This window comes from Mustela nigripes, chromosome 6 (genome assembly GCF_022355385.1).
Source record: "Mustela nigripes isolate SB6536 chromosome 6, MUSNIG.SB6536, whole genome shotgun sequence".
Lineage (NCBI taxonomy): Eukaryota > Metazoa > Chordata > Mammalia > Carnivora > Mustelidae > Mustela > Mustela nigripes.
The window spans coordinates 65,192,842-65,217,679 of NC_081562.1; the positions used below are offsets into that span (position 1 = coordinate 65,192,842).

Consider the following 24,838-nt stretch of genomic DNA (forward strand, 5'->3'; position numbering starts at 1 on the left):
CCTGTCTCCCTAATTTGTATACTTCCCACCTTAGTTAAGGAGCTTTTATTTCTATCTTACACAAAAGTAAGACAACTGGGTCTGGGAGATTGGTGTCTACCTTTATTATATATAGAATGTCCACTGGGCTTTGCCCTAATTTTTTGATAGAACACAAACCCATTATAAATTCTGGCTTTCTTCCTCTCCCAACCTCAAGTTATCTTACGACAAAATAAGGCTTCTAGAAAAAATATGCTGACATATCAATCTTACCAATGAATTCATTTTAATAATCTTACACGATGGATCCTACCGCTTTGGCCCATTCCACTGAAGCTAGTAACACAACCACCCAGCAAGGGGATGGCAGCCGTAAACCTGATCTTTCACAGCCACTCTGCATATTCTTGAACGCCAAGGGCTTCAACAAGCTTCTTACAAGGTGGGGCAGTCCTATTAATTACTCAATAAGCTTCCATGAGTCTTCCTCTTTTCAGAAAGGGGCCTGCCTGTGTCTTGGATGGGTGACCAGCTTCCTCACTCTGGCTCCCGCCACCTTCCCGGGACTGAGACAGAATTCCCCTGTGCTGAGCGTTCCAGGCCACTGATCCCCTTGCTCCCGGGATCACCGGCGGAGCCCCCCTGCACACCTGTGGAGGCGCGGCGTGGCGGGACGGGGGGCGGGGGGGGGGCGGCTGCAGCCCGGGGACTACCAAGAGGATCGGGAGGGTAGGGGTGCTGGAGGGCAGCCGCAGCTGTGAGCCCGGCCGCCCGGGGCAGGTGCGGCCCCTCGGCGTCGGCTCTGGAGTGAAGAGCGCGGCGGGCACTTCCGGGAGGGAGGGTCTGCACCCCGGGGCTCGCTGTCCCCACGCGGAGTGTGCAGCTGCGGCGGAGGAAGCGGTGTCGTCCCCGCGCTCGGGACCACGCGGGTGCCCTTCGGGCCGGGCGGGGTCTGCGCTCTTGCTCGCTGGGGGCCTCCCGCAAAGCCTGGGTGAGCTCGGACCCCCACGGGGAGGCTGCGGACGGGGGCTGAGTACCGGCCAGGGAGGCTTCTTGACTCCGTCAGCCCTCAGCCCCGGGGGAAGGGTGAGGGGCTGGCGCAGGCCCGGAAATTCTCAGACGCGCCAGGGTTTTGTGGAGGCCAAGAAAAACAAGGCTGTACCCACCTGGAGTCTAGCCCAATTTCCAGAGACAAATAACTCCGTTCCTTAAGCCCTAGTATCATCCTCCCCTCCATGAACAAAACGGAAGGAGGCTGAGGTAGAAGGAAAAGTAAACAAAGTCAAATTTCTTCTAAACCCAAATCTCACGAACAAGGACGCTTGAGAGCAAGAATGTGACATGCCACCAGGAAACTCCCAGTTGTCTTCATGCTAGTGCCTCGTCAAAGGGAAAAACAGCCTTGGCTTGATAGCCACCAGGCCTTCAAGATCCTGCCAGTCTTCTTTACCTTGATAGCCCTTCTGAACACCCGCTTTGTCCTCACCCACCGCCGAGTCCACCCCTACTCTGCTTTTTAAAACTCTGACTGTAATCTGGCTCAGGGTCCAAGGCCCTAGTCCGCTGTGTCCGGTATACTTGGGCCCAAGCTGAAGCCTGTCAAATAAACCCTCATGTGATTGCATCGGTGCTTGGCTCCTTGGTGGTCTCTCAGACTGAAAACTCCGGCACAACAGTTTCTTCTGGAGATTGTTTAAATTCTGGAGTTCAAGGTTTTAGGCACTTGGGCTAAGGAGCCTTCTCCACGGAAGAATAGCCAATTAGAAGTAATTTAAGGTCAAATATATATCTCTTTTCTGGAATAGCATATGTTGTTCTCCAGGATCTTTAATACACCCTAAATTCTATAATGCTCCCCTCCCCCACCGGCCCCAGAGTACGCTGGGAACGGATGGGGGGGCGGCTGGCCCCCCCCCCCCCCCCACGTTTACGTCTTCCTAGGGCAGCGCCTACTGCCGACTGTCGCGCTCGCGGAGCGGGAGGTCGGGGTGGGGGTGGGGGGTGCAGGGGGGCGTCCTGAAGCTAGTTCCAGTCAACAAAGGGTAATTGTGGGATGGTCTCAGGAGTGTCCTGAGACAAGAAGGGAGTAGCCTGCTGCTGAGTGAAATCAGAACATTCGTGCCAGGCCAGGAGAATCTGAAGCTGGAATCTTGATCAAGTGAATCCTTCTATGAAGTGCCCTGGGTGTGTGTATACACACACACACACACACACACACACACACACACACACACGCTCTCTCTGCCACACAGGACAGAAGTGTGGGATCCGTGCGGTTGATGTGACAACCAGAAACTGTCTTGGAAACTGGGTTCTTCCTTAGAGTTACTGGTTGGAGAAATTCAACAGTCGGCGGACATCCGTGGTGGGTCAGTATAACCAAAGCATTGATTTCTTAATGAGAAATCTTACGTTTTTTTTCTTGTTTCAAATATCACAACTCCAGGTTGTTAAAACATGTAATTTTTCTCTTGACCCTGCTCAACCTCTCTGTCAGAAAGTTTACTTTATAGGAAATTTCTTCCTAAACAATTATATCGGTAACTTAACAATGTTAGATAAGGAGAGTTGATTTCTAGTGTTTCTAAGGGAGATGACACCTATGGGGAGACCTATATGAGTTACGTTTGTGCGTTTCTTCTTGGTCAGATCTCCCTAAAATCAGGTGAGCACCACTTCTGTGGAGGAAGCTTGATCCAGGAGGATCTGGTTGTTACCCCAGCACACTGCCTACTTGGCCTCAATGAGTAAGCTGTGGATTTCCTTTATCATTATTTGCTTATCAAACCTCAATTGCTAGCTATATGACTGGGAGATTTGAAGCTCTAAATACTCTGGGAAGTTCAATCTCAATCCCTTTCTGAATTTTTCCACCTGGTCCAGCCACTCATGGACCTTCCTGATCCCCAAAAACTTGTATCAGGATTATTTTAAGATTTCCTGTACCTCTTATTCTACTAATCAGAGTCCCCAAAGATCCCAGATTAGCCTCGATAATTTGTAGAGTAGGTAGTGAGGTGGAGTTGATGATTACTCGTTCTAATGATATATTGACATCAAATGTTTAATGGATGTTCCAAAATTTTAATTATCTGAGTCATTAGGAGGGAAAAAATATTGTGGAAATAACTGATACTTAGCTAGGTTGAGAGTACTAATAATAATGAATGAGAGTTCTAGGAACAATTTTTATATCTTTTTTAAAATGATAGAGCATATGTACACAAGTCTAAAAGAAAAAGAGGCCATTTTTAAGTACTTTATGCAGAAAGACGTTTGATGGTGGGGGAAAGGGTGCACAGAATGCAAACACTCTGATGGAAAATCATGACTTTTTGCAGATCCCTATAATTTATAGGCAATTACGATGGTAGTAACCATTAATCAAGGTGCATCTCCTTTTAAGACTTAGAAATGTTTAAAGGTACAATAATCACTTTTCATTTTAATTATGTGAAACCAAGGCAGTCGTTCCTGGGGAAACAGCTATATTTATTGAAACATTTTTCTTCAGTTTTAGGAAGCAAATTAAGAGTCTGACTATGACTGCTGGGCAACACAGCCTCTCCCAGAAGGGTGTACACAAACAGAAGAGTCCTGTCTCAAAAATTATTATCCATCTTGAGTACCACAGACTTGGACATATGAGTTCTAATATTGCACTACTCTACCTAGAACACAAAGTTGAGTTTGGTATGTAGGGAAGTTACACATGAAAAACTGTAGGAGAAAATGGTGTTTTATTAATCCTGTACCAGTTAACTTTAATTTCTGTGCATAGATCTACTAATATTAGAATAGCTAAGTTTTATTCCTTTTTATTTGATTTTTATAAGGATTTTATTTATTTATTTAGCAGAGAGAGAGATCACAAGTAGGCAGAGAGGCAGGCAGAGAGAGAGAGGGAAGCAGACTCCCTGCAGAGCAGAGAGCCTGAAGGGGGGCTTGATCCCAGGACCCTGAGGTCATGACCTGAGCCAAAGGCAGAGGCTTACCCACTGAGCCACCCAGGCACCTTTTTCCCCCCCAAAGGTTTTATTCTTTTTTAAAATCTTGTTTATAACTTATAAAAAACACTGTAGAGGCTATGGGTCTCAGACACAAATTATGTATGCTTAATCTGCATTTTATATACTCTTTTGTCTTGGCTGGGCTACGTTCTAGGCTTACTTATACTCAGCTCTAGCCAGGGAGTTTGGGACATTTGAAAGTGTTCTCAGAGAGTTCTTCTTTTTGTCATTATTATGGACTAGATAGCTGACACTCAGCACAGGTAATCTAAACATTTTGGATAAGAATATTAAAAATCTATTTTTTAAAAAATACAAAAAAGAGAAGTTTTCAGTGACCCCAAACAATGAGCACAAATTAAGAGGCGTCGGCCAGGTAATGAAGCAAGCCATTGCCTTTGAGTCATCGAATTAATCTATAAGAACCTAAAGCTTTAATTGCTCAAGCAAGGAGACTGCATAGGAAGAGGGATGGGAGATGGGAGAGTCTGGTTGGAGTCTCCCATGTAACTCCTGACTTCCCAGCAGGTAATGCTTGAAAGGTTGCAGGAAAAAGAGGGGGACATACTTCCCTCACATAAAGTGAGGGAAATAAGGAAACTTACTGTTTGATCTTTGGCTCCGTAATCATAAGCAAGCCTTCATTCAAGTTGAATGCTAGAATTCCCATTACCTGTGACCAAAAGAAACTATTGCCCCATTTTTCTGTTCCCCTTTATAGAAAAGCTATGAAACTCCGTTTATGGTATGGAGGTTAATTTCCTCTCCTCAGTTCTCATAATTACACGTATTAAGTTTGAGCTATCTGTTAGACATCCGAGTCAGTCAGACTCTCACGCCCCTTACTCCCCCCAGTTTGCCCTTGTCTTAGTCACTGACCTCCATGTTGTTAAATTCAAAGGTGAATTCTCAACCATCAGCTTACTTGAAGGAATTTTGACAGAGTTGCTCATACCATCCTGGAAACATTTTCTTCATTTGAGTTCCAGTAGTCCCTTGGTTTGCCTTCTACCTCTTTTTTCACCCTTTACTGGTTATCTGTGATGACACCTCCTCTTCTCTGTAACCTCTTATTCTTGGCGTGCTTTTCTCTATCTGTCCTCACTCCTTTAGTGTCCTCATCCAGGATCAAGCCTTTAAACACCATCTGTGTGAAGACTATCCTAAATATTGTCTGTCTAGTCCAGGTTCCTTTAGATTACATATGCTGCTGGGATTACTAGCAGTTGTATAGCCAACTGCCTACTGGTCATCCACCTGGATGGCTAATAGCATTTCAAACTTAATATCGTTGAAACAGCATCTTGATTATCACCTACATCTTAAATCTCCTTTACCCATAGCCTTCCATTTTGATTAATGAAAATTCTATCTTTCCTGGTGTTCAAACTAAACACTTTGCACTGGGTCTTAATTCCTCTTTATCTCACACTGATTCTTCTTTCTCCCAGAAAAGTCCTGTTGCTTCTGTCTTACCCTCTCTACTCCTAGCAACCTATTCCAGGCTACCGTCTTTTCTTGCCTGGCTTAATTTTAGTAGTCTCTTAAATTGTCTTTAACTTCCTCTTTTGCATGCCTAATGTTTATTACTAACCCAACAATCAGACAGATACTTTTTGAAATATGAGTTACGTCACTCTGTTCAAAACCCTTCAGTGGTTCTTCATTCTACTCAGATGGAAATCAATGTCTTTACCAGTTGACATCTCTACCCTCCTGGCTCTACATCTGATCTGTTGCGCATGTGTGTGAGTGTGTGTTTTTGTGTGTGTTTTCCACTAAACTTTTTTTTGCTTACTGTGTTCTAGCCATTCTGGCCAACTGTTTCTCAAGCATATATGACATGACCCCACTGTGGAGACTTTCCATTCTCTTTCTTCTTCTTCAAGTGCTTTCTGCTCAGATAACTACATGGTTCCTTCCCTTGACTTTTCAAGGCTTTTACTCAAATGTCATCTGCTCAATGAAACTTGCCATGACTATCAATTTCAAATAACATTTCCCAGGCCATCCCCCCTAATCTCCAGATTTCAGAACTTCTTTACCCTACCCTGATTTTTCCAGAGTGATAGTACCTAACCACCAAATAAGTTATTTTATTTATTGTTTGCATGCCCACTTCCCTAACACACACTCTTGTGTTTAAGGGATTTATCTTTCTGCTCATTCACTGAGGTCTAGAAGAGGGCTTACCACATAGTAGGACTTAGTTACTTTGAGGGAAAACTATCTTTTAAGAACAAGGGTCTACCCTAAAATGTTAATAGTTTTGGAAGATCATGGTGGTACATATAACACTGGATTATGGTCTTCCTTGTTTTACTTTTTCTGCATTTTTTCTAAATTTCTTTACATATGAAAGAGTTTTATTTGTTTGTTTGTTTTTAAATATATGTCAGGGGCGCCTGGGTGACTCAGTCAGTTAAGCCTTTGACATCAGCTCAGGTCATGATCCCAGCATCCTGGGATGGAGTCCCTCATTGGGCTCCCTGCTCAGTGGAAAGCCTGCTTCTTCCTATTACTCTGTCTGCCATTCTGCCTACTCAATGCTCTCTATTGCTCTGTCAAATAAATAAATAAAATCTTTAAAAATATATATATGTCAATATTACATTTAGGGAGAGAGTGTAGAAGCTATGAAATTAACTGGATGTCCCTTTTCCAAATATATTCAAGACTTGTCTATCTATGAGCCTTATAATTTTCTGTTATTGTTGTTTTTCCAGGAACTGCTGTTCAGCCAATCTGTCCTCCCATAGAGAGGAGAACTCTGAAGCAGGGATTCTTTGCATGACCAGTGGATGGCGCAAGATCTCAGAGAGTGAGCGGCATCAAAAGGAAACAATAGTAGTTCTTCCAGGTTTCTTTGTCCATGAGAAGCAGGAATTTTATTGGCCATGAGTAACCCATTTATCCTGTTTTGCTTTTGTTTTCCCCAAGTTATGATCCAGTGAGAATTTCTGGTTGTCTTCCCCATAAAAATGACTACACTTAAGGCTCAACACAAAACTTCTCCTGCTACCCATTTTGGTTAAGTGTGTCAGAAAAAGAAAACCAGCAGTAATTATGACAAATGAATGAAAAAGAATACAGTAAAAGGATAATCAGGAAATAGTAACAATGGTTAAACTTATTTGTCTTTAATGTTGTGATTTTTTTCTTTTTTTTTTTTTACGGTAAAGTATTTCACAAAATATGAAAATGTTTCCCTCTTGGGGAAACTTCAGTGAGGACAATCGTTGTCTAATTTATCAGACTGTCTCCACAGCATCAGAATATTCAAACGTCCCATGAGAAGTAGAACTTCCCCTCATGGATGACAGAATGTGTAATAGTGTGCTCAAGCATATGAACCTTCCTCTTCTGGGAAGGACAATGATGTGTGCCACGTGTCCAGATGGGAAAAAGGATGCCTGCCAGGTAAAATATATCAGTCAGCCTGCTTATTCAGTATCATATAGTTAATAGCAGATTCTGCCTTTCCCCATGAGTTGCTTTTGCAGAATTACTGCTTCAGAATTCTTTTTGTTCATCTTTCTACCATGTTTCTGCTGAAAAAGTTTACTTGACCCGGCCTGAGAGCATTCTTTCCTGTTCCGTGTCCATTCTTATCCCCATGCTTCTTTTTGGAGAAAGGGAGGGAAGGAATGCAGGGGAGTTGGTTTCAACATTTCCAACCTATTGGAAGGAAACAAGAGCACTTTGGCAAAATTAGGTCTATCTGTGAATTATTTTTCATTCCACCTTTTGATAAACATTGTGATTTTTTAAGCCTTTAAAGCAGAATGCAATGCTTGCACAAAATTTGACCAAAGATGGCATAACTATTGTAATGGTTGGATAAAACATGAATGACCTCCCAAGGCTGACATAGCAACTTACCAAGAAGACTGATCTTCACAAGACAGAGAAGGGAAAGGGAGACTAATTGGTGAAAGGCATTTTAAGTTTTAGATGGGGATGACAATTTACTTGGAAAGACATAAAAACAAAACAAAACTGGAGGAGCAAGGAACTTGGAACTGCTATGGGATGCTCCCTAAAATTATCTTTTGGAAAAATTTTGACTTTTATTCTGGGGATGAGGGGTTGCAGGTGGGAGGCTATAACAGGACAGGGACCAGGAAGGGTTTGGAAGGGAGGAGACAGCAATTTAGAATTATGCCACTTTCTGAATTGGAACCCAAGTAGTTTAATGGTGCTCTATCCTATCTGCTTCACTTAGAGACTGTCTTTTTTGGATTAAGCCCTCAAACGATCCTGTGCCTTTTGAAGAGGGTTTAATGGATACAGAATTGACATGTGTTCTCAAAGCAACACATGATTCTGAAGGATTATTAAAGGATCCTAAAATCATTTGTTCTTTATCCTCTAGTCCAAGACCCCACAGTCCTTTACATGTAGCCCCTGGGACAGAGTTCAGCTTCTGTTCTGTTCTCAGAGCCTTCAGCTGTTGCATGAACTTGGGGATTCTATTCACTGGTGCTGTAGGCTTGGATGTGACCCAGTCTTTCCCAGCAAATCCAGGTGACAAACTAGAGTGAAAAACTGTTCTGTAAACTCCCCCTTCTCCTTCCAGTGGTTTGGATGTACATGGTTGTTCCCAAAACAAGTAGGGGCAAGAGAGAAGTTAAATGGTAGCTTGACAAGATTGCAGACACTGATTGGAAGGAAGTTACATCTGGGCAAAAAGACTGTACCTTGAAACTAATGGTGAAGAGACAGAAAGGTGGACCAAAAAAAAAAAAAAAAAAAAAAAAACCAAAAAACACCACCACCACCACCACTGGTGGACAGTAACCAGTGGGTATCTACGTCTCTACTACTTCTCTCTTTGAGATGAGTGCTATTGTTTGTGGGCCTACTAAAATATTTTTAACCTGTGAATATTTTCAAGTTTTTTCTTTTTCTGTACTCTGAAAGGGAGACTCTGGAGGTTCATTTGTTTGTAGAAGAGACAGTGGAATCTGAGTCCTTATTGGGATAAGTTCTTGGAGAGCTGTTTGGACTAGAGATTGGACTTCTTTAAGAAAAAAACATAAAAGGGTATCGCTGGGCATTTTCTCCAAGGTGTTTGAGTTGATGGATTTTGTCACTCAGAACATACTCACAGGTAGGTGTAATTTCTGTGAATTCATCCTTCCATTCTAAATCAAATGCTTATATCAAGGGTAGTTACTCTGGTATGTTGCAGGTATAATAGAACTAGGCTCTAAAAGCACAAATATGTCTGATTTTCATTTCCTAATCCAATATATAATGAACTAAAATCTCTAAATTCATGAGAACTAATAACTTTCAATTTAACTTAAACTCAACTTGGACATAACCTGGATCTTCAAGTTTATGTTCATGTAGATTTTTTGTTTTTTGTATTCGTAAAGATTTAAAAAATAACCATTGAGGAAGGGTTCTTTCTTCATTTATCCAGCTGACATATCTTTTCCTCTAAATTAGTTTATCTTTTTAAATTTTTTTTATCTCACCAAAGGACATACCCTTCCCAATGTCCATCACCCAGCCACTCCATTCCTCCCACCCACCCCACTTCAGCAACCCTCAGTTTGTTTTCTGAGATTAAGAGTCTCTTATGGTTTGTATCTCTCTCTCTGGTTTCATATTGTTTCATTTTTCCTCTCTTCCCCTATGATCCTCTGTCTTGTTTCTCAAATTCCTCGTATCAGTGAGATCATATAATAATTCTTTCTCTGATGGATTTATTTCTCTCAGCATAATACCCTCTAGTTCCATCCAAGTTGTTGCAAATGGCAAGAGTTTTTTTATTTTTTTATGGCAGCATAATCCATTGTGTGTGTGTATATATGTGTGTGTGTGTGTATATATGTGCGAATATACATATATATATATATATATATATATATATATATATCTCACATCTTCTTTATCAATTCATCTGCTGATGGGCATCTAGGCTCTTTCCATAGTTTGGCTACTGTGGACATTGCTCCTATAAGCATTCAGGTGCATGTGCCCCTTCAGATCACTACATTTGTGTCTAGTTTCAGACACTAAAAATAAATGACTTCTTTCCCTTTTCTCCCATTCACCTTTGTTAATTTTACTTGACAACAGTGGAGAAAATAAGGGAGGCTTTGGAGAGTTGTTTTTGTTTTGCAACACTAAAATCTAGATTAGAAAAACAAATGTGGGTCAGGAGATGCCAAACCTGTCCTCAAGGAACTTCCCTGCTATTTGGGAAGACAAAGGAGTAAATTGACCAATGTGACAAAGGTAACATCTGAGCATCCAGGAGAGCTCTGAGGAGCTCAGTCCCGGGGGACCAGAAGGTGTGCCATACAAAGTGGCGACACCCATGCAAGGAATGCCCAGGGGCAGCCTCCATAGAATAGAGATGTGAGGATACATTAACAAGAACAAACAGCTGAGTACGAGAACCAGATTTTTTCAAGGCCAGAACCCAGAGTGTCAGAACCTAATGTTCTCTCCATCCCACCAGCGCTCCCTCACTGTCATCCACAATCAGCTACCTTGCCCATGATTCGAGAAGCACCGCTGTGACTGGTCCAGCTGAACACCACTAGAGCAGGCTCACCACTGACTCTCATTTGGGCATCAGAGTGAAAGTGCTCTGTTCGTTGTCATAACTACGCAGGGAAATTCTCTCCTGGTAGCAATTCTGTTCAGTTTTCATCACCTGGAAAAGAAGGTTAAAAAGATTAACAAGCCCTGAACAAAGGTTAATGATAACAATATTTTAAAAGGGCAATGAAATCAGCCAGTAACAGTTAATTCCACAATGAAATGAATAGCAGAATGTGACGATTTATTTCAATAACACTTCCTTGACATCTTCTTTCTAAGCTTCTCATCCCATAGTTGCTTATTTTTTCTAGCTTCCAGTAATTAGAATGTGACCCTGGAAGCTGAGATTTCTGAGTGCATGATAGAGACTTGCCACGTCATTGCTAAAATTTGTGTACTTTTACTTTAGTATTTTTCTACATAGGTATTTTATTATAAAACAGAATATCCTGGTGAGAGATGGAGGAAAAAACCATATTAGTTCCATATACAATGAATTTGAAGCCTCAATATGACTCATGATTTTGAAAACTGGATAAAGATATGTTAAATCTGAAGAACTTAGAGAGATTTTCTCAGTGAAGTCTGAGGTCATAATGTCTAAAAACATGTGTTCCCATAAATATAAATTATATAAATTATACAGCTTCAATCTGACTGGGTACCATATGTCTTGAAATTCTCTTCATAGCTGAGGTAAGTGATCAACTTTTTTCTACACTTTGAAAGCTTGTAGATCTCAAGGAACCGTGTTATTTGGAGAAAATGGCAAGATTCGTTACCCCCATTCCGAAGAGAGAAGATTTTCTCGTAATTGGTATATAACCAAGGTAGGAATGATTCTTGGGTTTCCCCCAAAATCAGGTCTTTAAGGGGCTATGTTTTGGCATTTGTGCCTAGTATCTCAATTTCTCAACCTGATTAACATAAAAGTCTATATATTTCATCTGATATTTTCTAGTTGGGAAGTATTTGCTGATGGATATTTCTGATATCTACTAATACAAACCATCAACATCAACACGAGTAGTATTAAGACTGGAGCTTACCTGAATTGATGTATTCAAATATACAACATTTCCTACTTATTGCTGTAATAATGGTAATGTTAAGTGTTGCCTAGAAGATGGAAAATAGCTCATGATCTATAAGCTTCAGTGTCTTTAAACTTTTTCTACATAATCTGTTCCCTCTTTGGCTGAAGAAATCTTTAAGCTTTAGAAATAAGTTTTGCAAGTACTTCATTTCCTCAAGTGTTGCAAATTAACTTCAAATCTTGTATGAGCATGGAAAGGTGTGCAAAGGTAGATCACAGATCTGTGAGTTTATAATCTGGAAAGAAGGAAGAGCTGAATAAGAAGAACTATACTATAAAACACCATCAGATAAGCTTTATAATTCATACTACTCATGTGTTGGGTGGTATTATGGAGAATGGAGAGGCTAAGTCCCACTGCAGTGGTTTGTCTGGTTTTGTTTATACTATGGTTGGGGGGCGGATGGTGGTAGGAATGTGCTAGTGAAGGGGAAAGTATTGAAACTAGTCATTGAAGGGTAGTTACAGTTTTATAGCTCATGAAGTCTTTGTAGCTCTGGTATCTATATTTCAACAAATCATGCCAAGCAGAAGGAGTTATGTATAAGTAGTGTCAGGGAGATGGAGAAAATTACAGTTGTTTGGACAATGTGTATCACAGGGCAGCTGGATAGCAGTCCCAGCATAAATAAGAACTAGTGTGGCAGTGGACAATGAAGATAAAAAGGCTGGTTAAAACTTAGTTATAGAGCACCTTAAATTCCATGAGAAGAACTTTGGACTTTTTGCCACAGGCAATGGGAGCTAAAATGGTGGCACAATTAAAATTTATAAAATAAATGTATAAAGACTGGAATGCAAATACTTGTTATAAGTATACAGAGGGAATGATATGGCTTAATTGAAGCCCATATTTAAATGTCTTAAAAGTGTAAGTTGACTTTCTGTGCATCAACCTACTAATAATATAATACCAATAAAGCCTTTGCCATCTTTTCTTAAACTTTTAGAAAAATAGCATCTAGAATAAGAGTGAGAGTCTTCTTTTATTAGAACCTGGGTGGGGAGAGTTGGGAGGGGTCTCCGGGTACAATCTTTAGAGAGGGGCATTGATAAGCTGGAAATTGTCTGAAGGACAATGGCCAAGATGGAAAAGAATTTGAAACAATATCTTGGTGATTTTGATCCAAAGAAGACTTGAGATGAGGAAGGAACTTAATCAGAGGAACCACTACAGATGTTAGGAGGAAGCAGATTTCAAGCCAAATATAGTAATTTCTAACTTGAGAGATCTCCAAGAATTAATGGCCTTCCTCAGGAGTAATGAATTTCATTTATAAGTAGATATTTGAGAAGAGCATGGATGGCTCTGGGTGAAGTTCCAGAAAGTACTGATACATTAGGTTAAGAATTGCAGATGGCAGCCAGTTTACCCTCAAACAGAGAACCTGGAGGTCAGCTTAGACAATGAAGTATTGAAGAGATTTCTGCAAGAAAGACTTTCAAGGCAAAAGGAGTTTGTTATTAGTGCTAGCTATTGCAGAAGTCAAAGTGAGGTCAGATAGGGCCGCCTGAGTGGCTCAGTCGGTTAAGCATCTGCCTTTGGCTCAGGTCGTGATCCCGGGATCCTGAATTGAGTCCCACGTGGGGCTCCCTGCTCAGCAGGGAGCCTACTTCTTGCTCTCCCTCTGCTGCTCCCCCTGCTTGTGCTCTCTCTCTGTCAAATACATAAATAAAATCTTTCAAAAAATAAGGTCAGATAAAATGCCATTGGATATGGCAGTTCAAAATTTAGCGGCTAATTCAGTAGATTTATAGGATTAAGAGCTATATTCATAATTGGCTAAGCGATTGTTGAAGACTTGGTATCTTTCCTTCACCAAGTAGTCTAAACATTTTTATCAAAGCTTTATGATGTGTCAGGCACTGTTTCAGGTGCTAGAAATATAGCAGTGAATGAAACACAAATACTTCCTTTGCGGGGCAGGTTGGAAAGTGGAGAATGGGGGTAGTACAAGTCATTAATTAAGTAATAGTAAGTAACTACAGTAACTAAAATTAAATTATAGTAAGAAATGTTAAGTGCTATGCAGAAAAACAGAAAGAAAGAGGGATGGTAGTATAATATTAGAGAAGGTGGTCAGGGAAAACTTCACTAAAAAGATGATATTTGAACAAAGACTTGAATAAGGTGAGGGAGGGAGTCATACAGGTCATCTTAGGAAGGAACATTCTTTGCAGAAGGAACGGCATGTGTGAGGGAGGAATACTTTTAGTATATTTGGGGAAGAGTTGGATCAGAGTGCTAGAGCTAAATGAGAGGGGGGGAAGTGGTCACGGTTGGCATGATCAAACTTACAGGTCATACGAAGGACGTAGGATTTCCCTGTAAGATGTACGGCCATTGGAGGATGTTGAGCAGATGAGGAACATGACCTGACACATTTAAAAAGGATCACTTTGGCTGCTGTATTGAAAATAAACATTAGATGGGAAAGCTAAGAGCTGAAAGACAAGTTACTGCAATAGTCCAAGGAAGCGTGGTGGCTTGGGACCAGGTTTGTAACAGTAGAGGTGGTGAAAAGTGGTGGGTCCACAGGATTTTATAGTGAGTTGAAAATATGGGTTGTAAGAGAGAGAGCCTTATGATTAACATGAGGGTTTTTGACCTGTTGGAGGGATGGAGCTGCCATTGTTTTTGATGAAAAAGACAGTTAACAGTGAAGGGAAAGAGGAAGATGTAACTGGCTTTTGGGTAGTAGGACAGGTTTCAAGAGAAGCAGGGTTTTGTTTTGTTTTGTTGTTTTGTTTTGTTCTGGAGAGGAATGGGTTAGAATTAACTGCACGTATGAGCAGAAAAGTGAGTAAGGGAGAGGAGTCAAGAGAAATGTATAAATACGTGAAGGAAGTTTCGTGAGAACACAACAAATAAGGAAGGTTTAACTTTGAAAAAAAGGTGAATAATTACCCTCCTGGGAAAGCAACCAAAAAAAAAAATTTCAGGTTACCTATAGGAGAGTTAAATAAATGTACACTAGATGTCTTCTTGGATATTATAAGGTTTTAGTTGCTTCAAATTTAGAGGATATAGTTGAGGTTAAATAGTTAAGATTTCTAATAGCATGTAAGGACTCAAATCAAGAGTCAACAAGAGATGAATAAGAATTTCAGTTATTTCACAACTCAGTATTAGCATGAATTTATGCTGTATTTCAGCACATCTAAAACAAACTGGTTGTAAAATTCATTGCTATTTTATGTATCAATAAAGAAATAAAAAATATCCAAGATTAGGAGATCTCCATATAAAGAGAGGACACCAAAGACTATACCTTCAGTATAAGACTAAACAAGGCACAGTCCTGCCCACGTGGAAAGTTACATGCCTCAAACCTTGACACTGGATGTAGGGAGCAGTAAAAATGTTCTCTGAGAGTTCGAATCACAAACTAATACTTATGCAGGTCTGTTGTCTATAATGTCCACCACCAGTATAGTCTGAAACACCTCAAGCAGAAAAATTCAGTAGCATGAAGTTCACAGTGCTTCAGAGTGACTGATCAAAGGTAATTTCTTTCTGGAAGAACCATTTCCATTAGAACTAACAGAACTGTAAGACTCCACTGTAAGATCCTTCTTTTAGAATGTTCGAGTCTGTGGGGGAATGTGCTTTAGAATGTAATAAGATAGGGAATCATTTTGCATACTTAGTGATTCCTGCATTATGCAAAGCAGCCTGGAGAGTGGTAGAAGGTTTAATTCCAGATGGAGTTAATTAATGGTAAGTTAAAAACAGATAATGCAAAGAAGGAGCAAGGAGTTATAGTTTCTCCAAGCCTATCTTTATTCTGTTAGGTGGTAGCTAAATTCTCAGACATGGCAGATACACGACACTCAGGTGGTCTCCCTCCTTCCAGGCACATGGGAGACATTGCATTTCTTAGAGCCTAGAACAGTGCCTGGTATACAATAATGCTCTATAAATATTTGAATAGGTAAATCAATGCTTACTGTTGGTCCCCCTCTCTCACTTAGCTTGACTAGATCTCAGAATCCTTTTTAACACAGCAGTCGCTAACAATAAATCAGGTGATTTGAAATCTGTTTTCTATCTTTGAGGTAGAGGTTTGGAATGGGAGAAAGTACTTGCCTTTGAAGCCATAAAGCCCAAACTGTATTTCCTATTACATGTAAGATGTGATGAGTCTTTTAAGATCCTGACAGTTTTCTTATTTTGAGGAGGGGGGAGTACTTTCTCCCTGCCCACTTCACAGGGGTATAATGAATCTCAAGAACGATGATAGATGTGGACTGCTTTCTCAATTGAAGTACCAAAAAAAAAAATTTTGAGCTTTATAATATTCTAGACCGCTTATTGTTTTCTAAATTGAAGCACTAAAGAGTGATTTTTTAAAAAAAATAATATTTTAGGCAGCCTCTTTTTACATTGATGTTCAAAATGATGGACTAGAAAAAGCAAAGCAGGGGGTTTCTGGTTAGGGAGGAGATATTTAGTAAGAATTATTGCATTTGATCTTTAGAAACTAGACATTAAAAAGTTGGATAACTGCTGAGATCCTGAACATTATTGCTTAGAGGGCAGTGAGACTGTTAACAGGTCTGAAGTGGTTGAAAAAGAATGTCAGGTTTTAGAAGTTTGTTCTGATGTGTTCGATTCCAGGCATGATTACTTTGCACTCAGATGAATGTGAGGCATGGAAGACACCAAGGATTTTTGGTCTGCTGGGCTTTCTTTTCTTTAATAATGTGAATTCATGAAGGACAATAGAGGATTATGTGTTAAATTATGTAAGACTACTTTCAGAATGTTTAGACATGTTTCTAAAGATGTTAGTAAAAGGTCACAGCTGACCTTACCGGGAATTAGAGAGATGACATGGCAACCACAGAGACCGTGACCCAGGCTGACCTTGGAGGACGTGACTGGTTAGACTTAACATATACTGCTTGGTCAATCCATAATTCATGATGCATAATTCAACTTCTGGGGGAACATTATGAATTTTTAATTAGACTACTAACTTAGAACAAAGAGATGAATCTTGGGTTCCTCAATGTATAGGTGAAAATTCTAGTATTTTATAACTGAATGAAAGTTAAAGGGTAGTTTCTGGTGATTTCTAATTAACCCCTCTATTTGTTGGATAAATGCCGGCAATTTGAGCATAATCAAATTATTCTCACATAAGGATTTCCTTTGCCTTTTATCTTCTAATAGCCTTTAAAATTTTGTTATTGGTGAGTTATGAGCTAAAGCCCAAATACTAGATCTTAGTTGTCCCACTCAACAGTGCCGTTTATTACACTTTCTCTGCCTTCCCTATCTAGCTTATGTATGTGGAGAATAACAGTACCAGGAAATAAAATTATCCTGGTAAAATTTACAAGCTTAGACATACAAAATAAAATTGGATGTAACCATGACTATATATCTTTACAATCGAGCAATGGAGTGCTTATTATTAGTACATATGTTACATTTATTTTTACTTGTCATGTTAGAGTATCTAAGCAACCAAAGATGGGCAGAGAGACCTGAAGTTAGTTTTCTGTCCCTAGGACATCTTCCATACTGTCCCTTTCTGGAAGGTGTGTGTGTGTGTGTGTGTGTGTGTGTGTGTGTGTGGTAGGAGAAGAACTGATGACCCACATACTGGCTGAGCTTTCTCTATTCCCTTCTCAAGTTCAATAACATCGATCTCACAAACATTCCAAAACTTCATTTCAAGGCAATATCTACTTTTTTGTTTTTCATCACAAAAGTGGGAGCATGTTTGCCAAATTTGGTAGAGAGATGAGTGAATGGAAGAAAATGTAAACCATTAATAATCCTGTCACCTACAGATCAGTGCTGTTACCATTTTGAGGTAGTGTGTATTAATTTATGTGTATTAACATACACACTGAACTTCACATTGTTTTATAATGTTCTTTTCTCTTATGACAGTAGATTATTTCAGGTCATTTATGGGATACATCTTATAAACTGTAAGCATAATTAATAACTTTAATTGAAATATGTTAAGCATCTTGATACAGAGTCTCTAGAGCCAATAATAGAACTTGATCTCCAGCAAAGGCCAGTGGTAAGGACAAATATCTCTTCACAAACTGACAGGGTGTTATAGATTAGGTATTGTGTTAAGGATTATAAGACTGGTTGAGTAAATGATTTCACACTCCAGGCCTGCTATTTACCTAGTAGCCATTCTTTCAACCAATCATTTGTTAAGAATCAACTAGGTTCCAGATATTATGTCAAGCCCTACACATATAGAGAATAAAAACCGTCTCTGCTCTAATTGCCATCTGACGAGTTAACTAAAGGTGTACCATAAAGTAGGAAATTACAGAGTACAAGAAATGTGCTGTGGTGATTCAGAAAATGTAGTTCTTACCTCAGTGGGAGTTTGGGAAATTTATGAGAACTGCACTTTATGTCAGGCCCTGAAGGATGAGTAGAATTTAGACATGGGAGATTGAGTTTGAGAAAGCGAAAGGAATATAAAATCATTGATGCAGAGAGTGTGGGGAAAATTAAAGTAAACACTAAATAGTTTGGTGTGCTGAGAACAGAGAATTCCCGTAAGATAATATCAGGAAAACACATATAAGCTGCTGCCATCTTAATGCTATTTCAACCCCTTTTCCTTTTAAGGTAAGGTCTGTGGAGGTCTGTTGCCTCCATCCTTGTTGACAGAGACCAATGAGGCCACAGTTACTTTGTTTCTAGGACAGGAAACAATGGCAGCAGGTTTGAGCTGACCTTTACTGCCATACAGAAGAACTCAGGAGCAGGCATCTCAAATCTAATTCCCTGACGTTTTTATTTGAATTGAAGGTAAGGAAGAGGGAATGCCTCTGGCCCTTCACTTTGAAGTTCCCAGACCTTCCGAGAGGCCCAGGCAGGGGGAGTGTGGCTGCACTGGTGGAAGGAAGGACAGTTCACTCTGTCGATTATCCTGACTTGTATCCCACATGTGTAAGGTGTCATTGCTTCATTCATGCTCCAGAGAAACACATGATGACAGTAAGCGACTAAGGAAGCTCTGTACAGTTCATCCAGAGCTTAGCTGTGTTGGTTAGGCAGAACTTGCTTCATCTGGGCTAGCAAACGGCCACTCTGTCTAGGAACTTCCATGGGCCACATCTGTGGTTCTATATATGTTGTTTGAAACGTTTCAGCGGTTGAAGAGAGAATGCAACGGAAGTATGCCTCCTTCTCCTCTAACTCCATCCTGCCTCCTGGTGGCAAACACTGGTAAGTATCCCGAGTATCCCTAGAGAGAGACGCTGAGCCCTTACAGACATGCATGTATTTATATTGCTTAACAGTGCTTTTTCTCCTTAAAAAATATCCCAAAGATCTTTCCAGATGAATCCACAGAGCTCTTCTGAACAACTGCATAAAGTTCTGTTGTGTGATACTCCATCATTTCTGAAGCCAGTTTCCCTACTATCACTTGGTAGGTTTCTAGTCTTTGTCCATACCAACAATGCTAGTATGTCCCTGTGTCAGTGTTTTTGGGCACATGTGGATGTATGTAATTCCCGGAGGTAGACTTTCTGTGTCAAAGGGATTGTATGTTTTAACCTCAGAGTCCTTGCCAAATTGCTTTCCAAAGAGACTGCAATGACTTATTTTATCTGTGTAATAGGAGGGGGTAACTGAGGATCTTTTCATGTGCAGAGGGAAGCTTTTAAAGTTTATTGCATCTGTTCCTTGAACAATTCTCTGGTTATGTTTCCAATTTGTACAGTTGGAATTTGAGGACTTTATCACTGAATTTAGCCAAAACTGTGTTTATGATGTGGTTGTGACTTACAGTGATCCTGAAGAGGAGCATGAATTATGTGGGTAATGTTCCATCTGAAAAATATGAGAGTGTTTGCAACACTTACTGTCTTCCTTGGGTGCCACAGAGTCACACGGGAATGAGGATTTCTTATGCTGGAAACTCATGTGTCAGAAAACCTTGGCTTTAACCCACGAGCCAACAACGGATTCACCAGTGAGATTTTTAATAGGAACATGCAAAATGCAGAGAATGTTTCAGAATATTTGGAAGGTGAACTTTTCCCACTGTGACACTGAGTACATTTTTGGCAGTTATTGAAGGTAAATTTTTTAACTCCTTTCTGTGTAAATCTCTTCAATTGGTGATATTTTTATGTCCAGGAATGTTTCAGAATATTTAGAAGGTGAACTTTTCCCACAGCGACACTGGGTACATTTTTGGCAGTTATTGAAGGTAAATTTTCTAACTCCTTTCTGTGTAAATCTCTTCAATTGGTGATATTTTTATGTCCAAGAAAAGTAACTAAAAGAAGCAACCGAAGCTATAATTACTACTTCAGTCTTTAAAGTTCATTTTTGGACCTAAAACTGCAAGTACACTTTCATTTCTGACCTATAGATTTACTGAATCTAAAAAATGATCTTCCAGATGGACAGCCGTTTTCTTAATACCTCTTGTCTGTCCCTTAGCTAAGTGTTTGTTTATGTCTTCAAGCCAGGTGCATAGAGACAGAGTCCCCTCATCCAGCAGAACGGGAGCTTTTAGGGTGGTCTCTGGGTGAAGTGGATTGCCAGTGGTGCTTATTCACCTGAAGTGGAGCCATGTTCTGTTTGGAAAGAGGAATACCACGTTTTGGATTTTTACTTACCTCTTCTCAGTGTGTACATTAATCAGTTGGAGTTTCTGTGCATACTAAAAATCAGATATCTTTACCCTATCTGTAGAGTGTTCTTCGGTGAGATAAAATTACAATACATAATTATCTTGAAATAAATGTGCAATTCCCACATGAAATGGAAAGGTGTGCCTACAAACCAAAATTAGAGAAAACCAGAATGGCTGGGAAAAATTAATTGGATAATGTTTTACCTGTTCTCTGATTTTTTTTAAAAAAAATTATAAATCAAACATCCCTAAAACTGACAGCTAAATTTTGTGGGATTTTGAACTTTACTCCAGTATTCAGTCCTAATAACATATTGGTGATTCACTGTAAAAGTGATGGTGAAAATACCTTCCAGGGCTTCAAGGCTAGATTTAACTTTTTGCTCTCAGGTGAGTATAAGCGCTTGCACAGTAGTGATTTTTTTTTTACCTGTGATAATAGTTATACAGAAGATCATTTAGTTATGTGTACCTGAAATTAGGGTACTTGAATCACCTTGGTGGCAAAATAAAAATGCAGTTTCCTGTGCCCACCCCTGAAGTTTTAGATTCGGTAGATTGTGATGGGGTCCTGGAACCTGGGCTTTCACAAGAACCTCAGGTGAAGCCAAGAAACTACCTCATCCACTAAATGATCAAAAGAGACTCTAAGAACCTTATATGGAAAGTGGGTAATTTAGATGAGAGAATGTAATTCAGAAATGACATTGACCAGCTCCTTTTTTGGGATGTTTCAGGGTTTTGAAGTACTAGTAGTTTTTCTAGTCATTCTAGAAAACAAAGCAGCCTTTACTTAGACAAAAGGAACATCCTCTGCAGAGACTCTGCCGTGGAAGAGAACGTTGTACGAAAAGCTGCAAATTATTGGATACTACTCAGACTTTGGAGGGAGTGATAGAAAAGGCAAGAGTTAGATTGTATGGGATTCAGGGCATTCACTTTTAGGTACTAGAGTGCTAGGATAGCTACCTAACATTTATCGATTACTTGCTTTCTACTAAACATCTCTCATGCATTATAACTTTGATTTCTCCTTATAAGCATAAGAGGCTTATATATCACTGTCCTTTTCACAGATGACAGACAAAAGGTTCAGAGAGGTTGAGTAGCTTTTCTCAAAGATGCATAGCTGCCAAGAGGTGCAGCCAGAATCCAAACATTGGTAGTAATGTGGAAGATAGAGATAGAGATTAGGGATAAATTTATATTCAAGGAGACTAGTGAAGAAGTCACTGTAAGAATGTATTCGAGATCTATTCCCTGGTTAGATATATTGTGGCAAAGGTAACATACAAAGGAGAAAAACCCCAGCATAATTTTTAGGGCTATAGCTTGACAGGAAAGATGGATGGTAGAGCCACTAAATGATACAGAGAAGCATAATGAGACCATGTTCACTGTTGAAATCTCTTGTTTCCATTTGAGACAAGTGTATTTTTATGATCTTGTGGGAGACCCAGATGCAGATATCTAGCAGTCCTAGCTCTAGAATTCAGAAAAATAGACTTAGATTGAAGAGGGAAATGTGGAAGTCATATATAAGCAAATGAATAGTAATAGGGTTGTAAACAGCACCTTGTGGAATATTTTTCGCTGAAGGATGGGATCTTGAAAAAAATTCTAGAGTTGAGAAGAGATGGTCATAGATGTATTGAGAAGATCAAGAAAGTGATTCCATGAAGCCAAGGAAGGAAAAAGTGCTTAAGAGTCAGATTCAAGAGGATTGTTAAGAAATATACAATAAATCACATCTATGGGATCTGGCATTTATCATTGGAACGGTAGTATTAGTGAAATCAACATTAGAGTGGTTATATGATTGACCCCAGGGTAAGGAAGTAGGGTCAACTGGTAAAAACTACTTTAAATATTTTCAATTGAAGAAATGTTTCCTCTATACTCTTTAAACCACGTTGGATCAACATCACCCCTCCACCCGCCCCCGAGTCAATCCCCTGTCTTCTGCAAAAGCTATTCTGTGTGGTGAGTTGATGGTCATGTGATTACTATCTGTTTACTCTTTCTTCTTTAGAAAGCCTCATTTTATATTGATATAACTCCAGTGAAGAAGAATGAATTTTAGATCCATAAAAATTCCAGAATCTTGTTTGGGTTAGCGTACAGAGTCATAAATGGCAGGAAGAAGAAATAGGCTCTTGATGAGAAGAAGGGTACAGAGAACATTCCTTTGTCTTCATCCATACCTGTGCAAACTTAATATTTAAAATATTTTCCTACGCTTCGTATTTAATATGATGATGTAATTTGGGGCAATGGGAGAAAACCGAAGTTTTTGTTTTGTTTCATTTTAGCACACTCTGGCAAATTTTAACTTGTAATCTGAAGTATCTGGTCAAAAATTATGATCTTTCAATTGTTCTATATACATGTATTGTATATAGTCGTGGGTTGTAATAGAAAGTGGTACAGGCAATGGTAATAGGGGAAAACGTCTTATGGGGAAATCAGAGGAGGCTCTGTAGAGACAAGAGTGCTTGAGCTAAGTCCAGCGATATTACAGACAAGAGAAAGGCATTTGGATATCTTAGTTTATTTGGCACGTTTGAAGATTTGGTGAATGGTTTCATACCATGAGAGAGAGGGAACAAAGACATATAATGAAGAACTTGCATGCTCTGTTAACTAACAAAAATTTCTTACTAGAATATAAGTTCCACGAGGGCCAAGATTTTTGTCTGTTCTGTTCACTGATAGATCACTGATACCTAGAACACCAATATCTAGAACAGTGCCTAGCAGTACCAAGTACTAAAATATTTATTAAATGAATAACTAGTATTCTGTGGACCAATAACTAAAAACCCAATTGCTTAGCAGAGTCACCTAGGCAAGCATTTAAAATCCAATTCCTCAGACATGGGGTCTTAGGAGTTGGTATCTTTATAAAGCTCATCTGATATTTCCGAATTACTTCTGTTGGCTTTGCAAGCCATTGGAAGAGTTGTGTGTGCTTCACTATTTCAGTTGGATGGGTCATTAGTTTCCTCTTCTTTGCTGTAGGCATCTGAGGCATCCCTCCATTTAGTCTCCAGTGGCTTTTGAGAAGAATTGTAGAGGGGGACGAAGCCTGCCCCCACTGCTGGCCATGACAGGTGGACGTGAGGTTCCTAGGCAGTCACCAGTGTGGAAAGCCCATCCTCAACCCTACTTGGATTCTGACCACAGCCCACTGTGTGCAATCGTGAGTGGAACTGATGATATTTTAATACTGTATTTAGCACATGTCTTTATACGCTGTGCTTGGACATAAGTATAATTGTCTAACTACTGAAGTTATCCAGACTAATTTTAAAGCATGAATCTTTTGGTGATTTCCTACATAGCCATCTAGCCTCTATTTAAACAATGTCAGTGTGGAAAAGGTTAACCAAACCTTGAAATTGCTCATCCCATGACAGCAATCTCTGATTTTTTGTTGAGCATAAGCCTGCTTCTCTGTAACAGAAATCTGTTGTTCTAAATTTACTGGGGTTCCAGAACACAAGGGCTAAGTCCGGTTCTTCTTTCACGTACAGTGCTCCCTATACCTGAAGACCTTTCTCAGATCGCCCTTTTAAGTTGTGGTGCCACTTCTCCTGGATTGATTTAGTGTTGTCTTTCTTAAAATATGGCTCACAACAGTGGAGGGCACATTAGGATAATCTGTCGCCATGGTCATGGGACCACTAGTGGACCAAAATTCTGGTTAACTGCTTCAGTGTTTTCAAATTTTGAACTATACCATGATATGTCGTCTAAAGAGTAGTGAATGTTCATTTGTGTCCCTGCCATTCAGTTTGGGAAGAATCCTTGCACTTCTTAAGACCCTCCAATGCCCCAGCCAAGAGGTAGACACTATGCCAAGTTTTGTATTTATGATACCTTTCCTTTTTTTAATTTAACATCTGTGAACCCCTGAAATAAGCCTATTGTTCGATTTTTCTTGGTTTTCATAATGTAAAAGAATTGCAGTTTGTATTTTTTTTTCTGTGTCTTGCTCTTATCCTCATGTTATACAGATAAGCCACGTGACCATGTAACTGTAATTAATTCATTTTCAGTTCAGGCCACCTAAGTCAGTCGTCTGTTGGTGAGTTCTGGTTGCTGGTATTTTACTTTATTTTTATTTTTATTTTTTAAGATTTATTTATTTATTTATTTAACGGAGAGAGAGAGATCACAAGTAGGCAGAGAGGCAGGCAGAGAGAGAGGTGGAAGCAGGCTTCCTGCTGAGCAGAGAGCCCGATGCGAGGCTCCATCCCAGGATCCTGGGATCATGACCTGAGCTGAAGGCAGAGGCTTTAACCCACTGAGCCACCCAGGTGCCCCTTATTTTATTTTATTTATTATTTTTTAAAATTTATTTTTTATTTATTTTCAGCATAACAGTATTTATTATTTTTGCACCACACCCAGTGCTCCATGCAATCCGTGCCCGCTATAATACCCACCACCTGGTACCCCGACCTCCCACCCCCCGCCCCTTCAAAACCCTCAGATTGTTTTTCAGAGTCCATAGTCTCTCATGGTTCACCTCCCCT

General features: G+C 39.9%; 1 protein-coding gene across 1 annotated transcript in view; it reads left to right on the top strand.

The window, feature by feature from the left end:
- Positions 1-284: 284 nt before the first annotated feature.
- The window catches only part of OVCH1 (ovochymase 1), a 60,065-nt gene continuing 35,511 nt past the window's right edge, over positions 285-24,838 (top strand). The window contains 19 exon segments of the mRNA XM_059404488.1: positions 285-506; positions 583-1,111; positions 2,235-2,271; positions 2,273-2,351; positions 2,632-2,729; positions 3,503-3,675; positions 6,719-6,745; positions 6,748-6,813; positions 7,261-7,412; positions 8,916-9,105; positions 11,286-11,373; positions 16,942-17,078; positions 18,272-18,331; positions 18,334-18,411; positions 18,513-18,643; positions 19,374-19,467; positions 20,559-20,685; positions 22,204-22,280; positions 23,328-23,499. Of these exon segments, the coding sequence (XP_059260471.1) occupies positions 285-506; positions 583-1,111; positions 2,235-2,271; positions 2,273-2,351; positions 2,632-2,729; positions 3,503-3,675; positions 6,719-6,745; positions 6,748-6,813; positions 7,261-7,412; positions 8,916-9,105; positions 11,286-11,373; positions 16,942-17,078; positions 18,272-18,331; positions 18,334-18,411; positions 18,513-18,643; positions 19,374-19,467; positions 20,559-20,685; positions 22,204-22,280; positions 23,328-23,499 (2,537 nt within the window).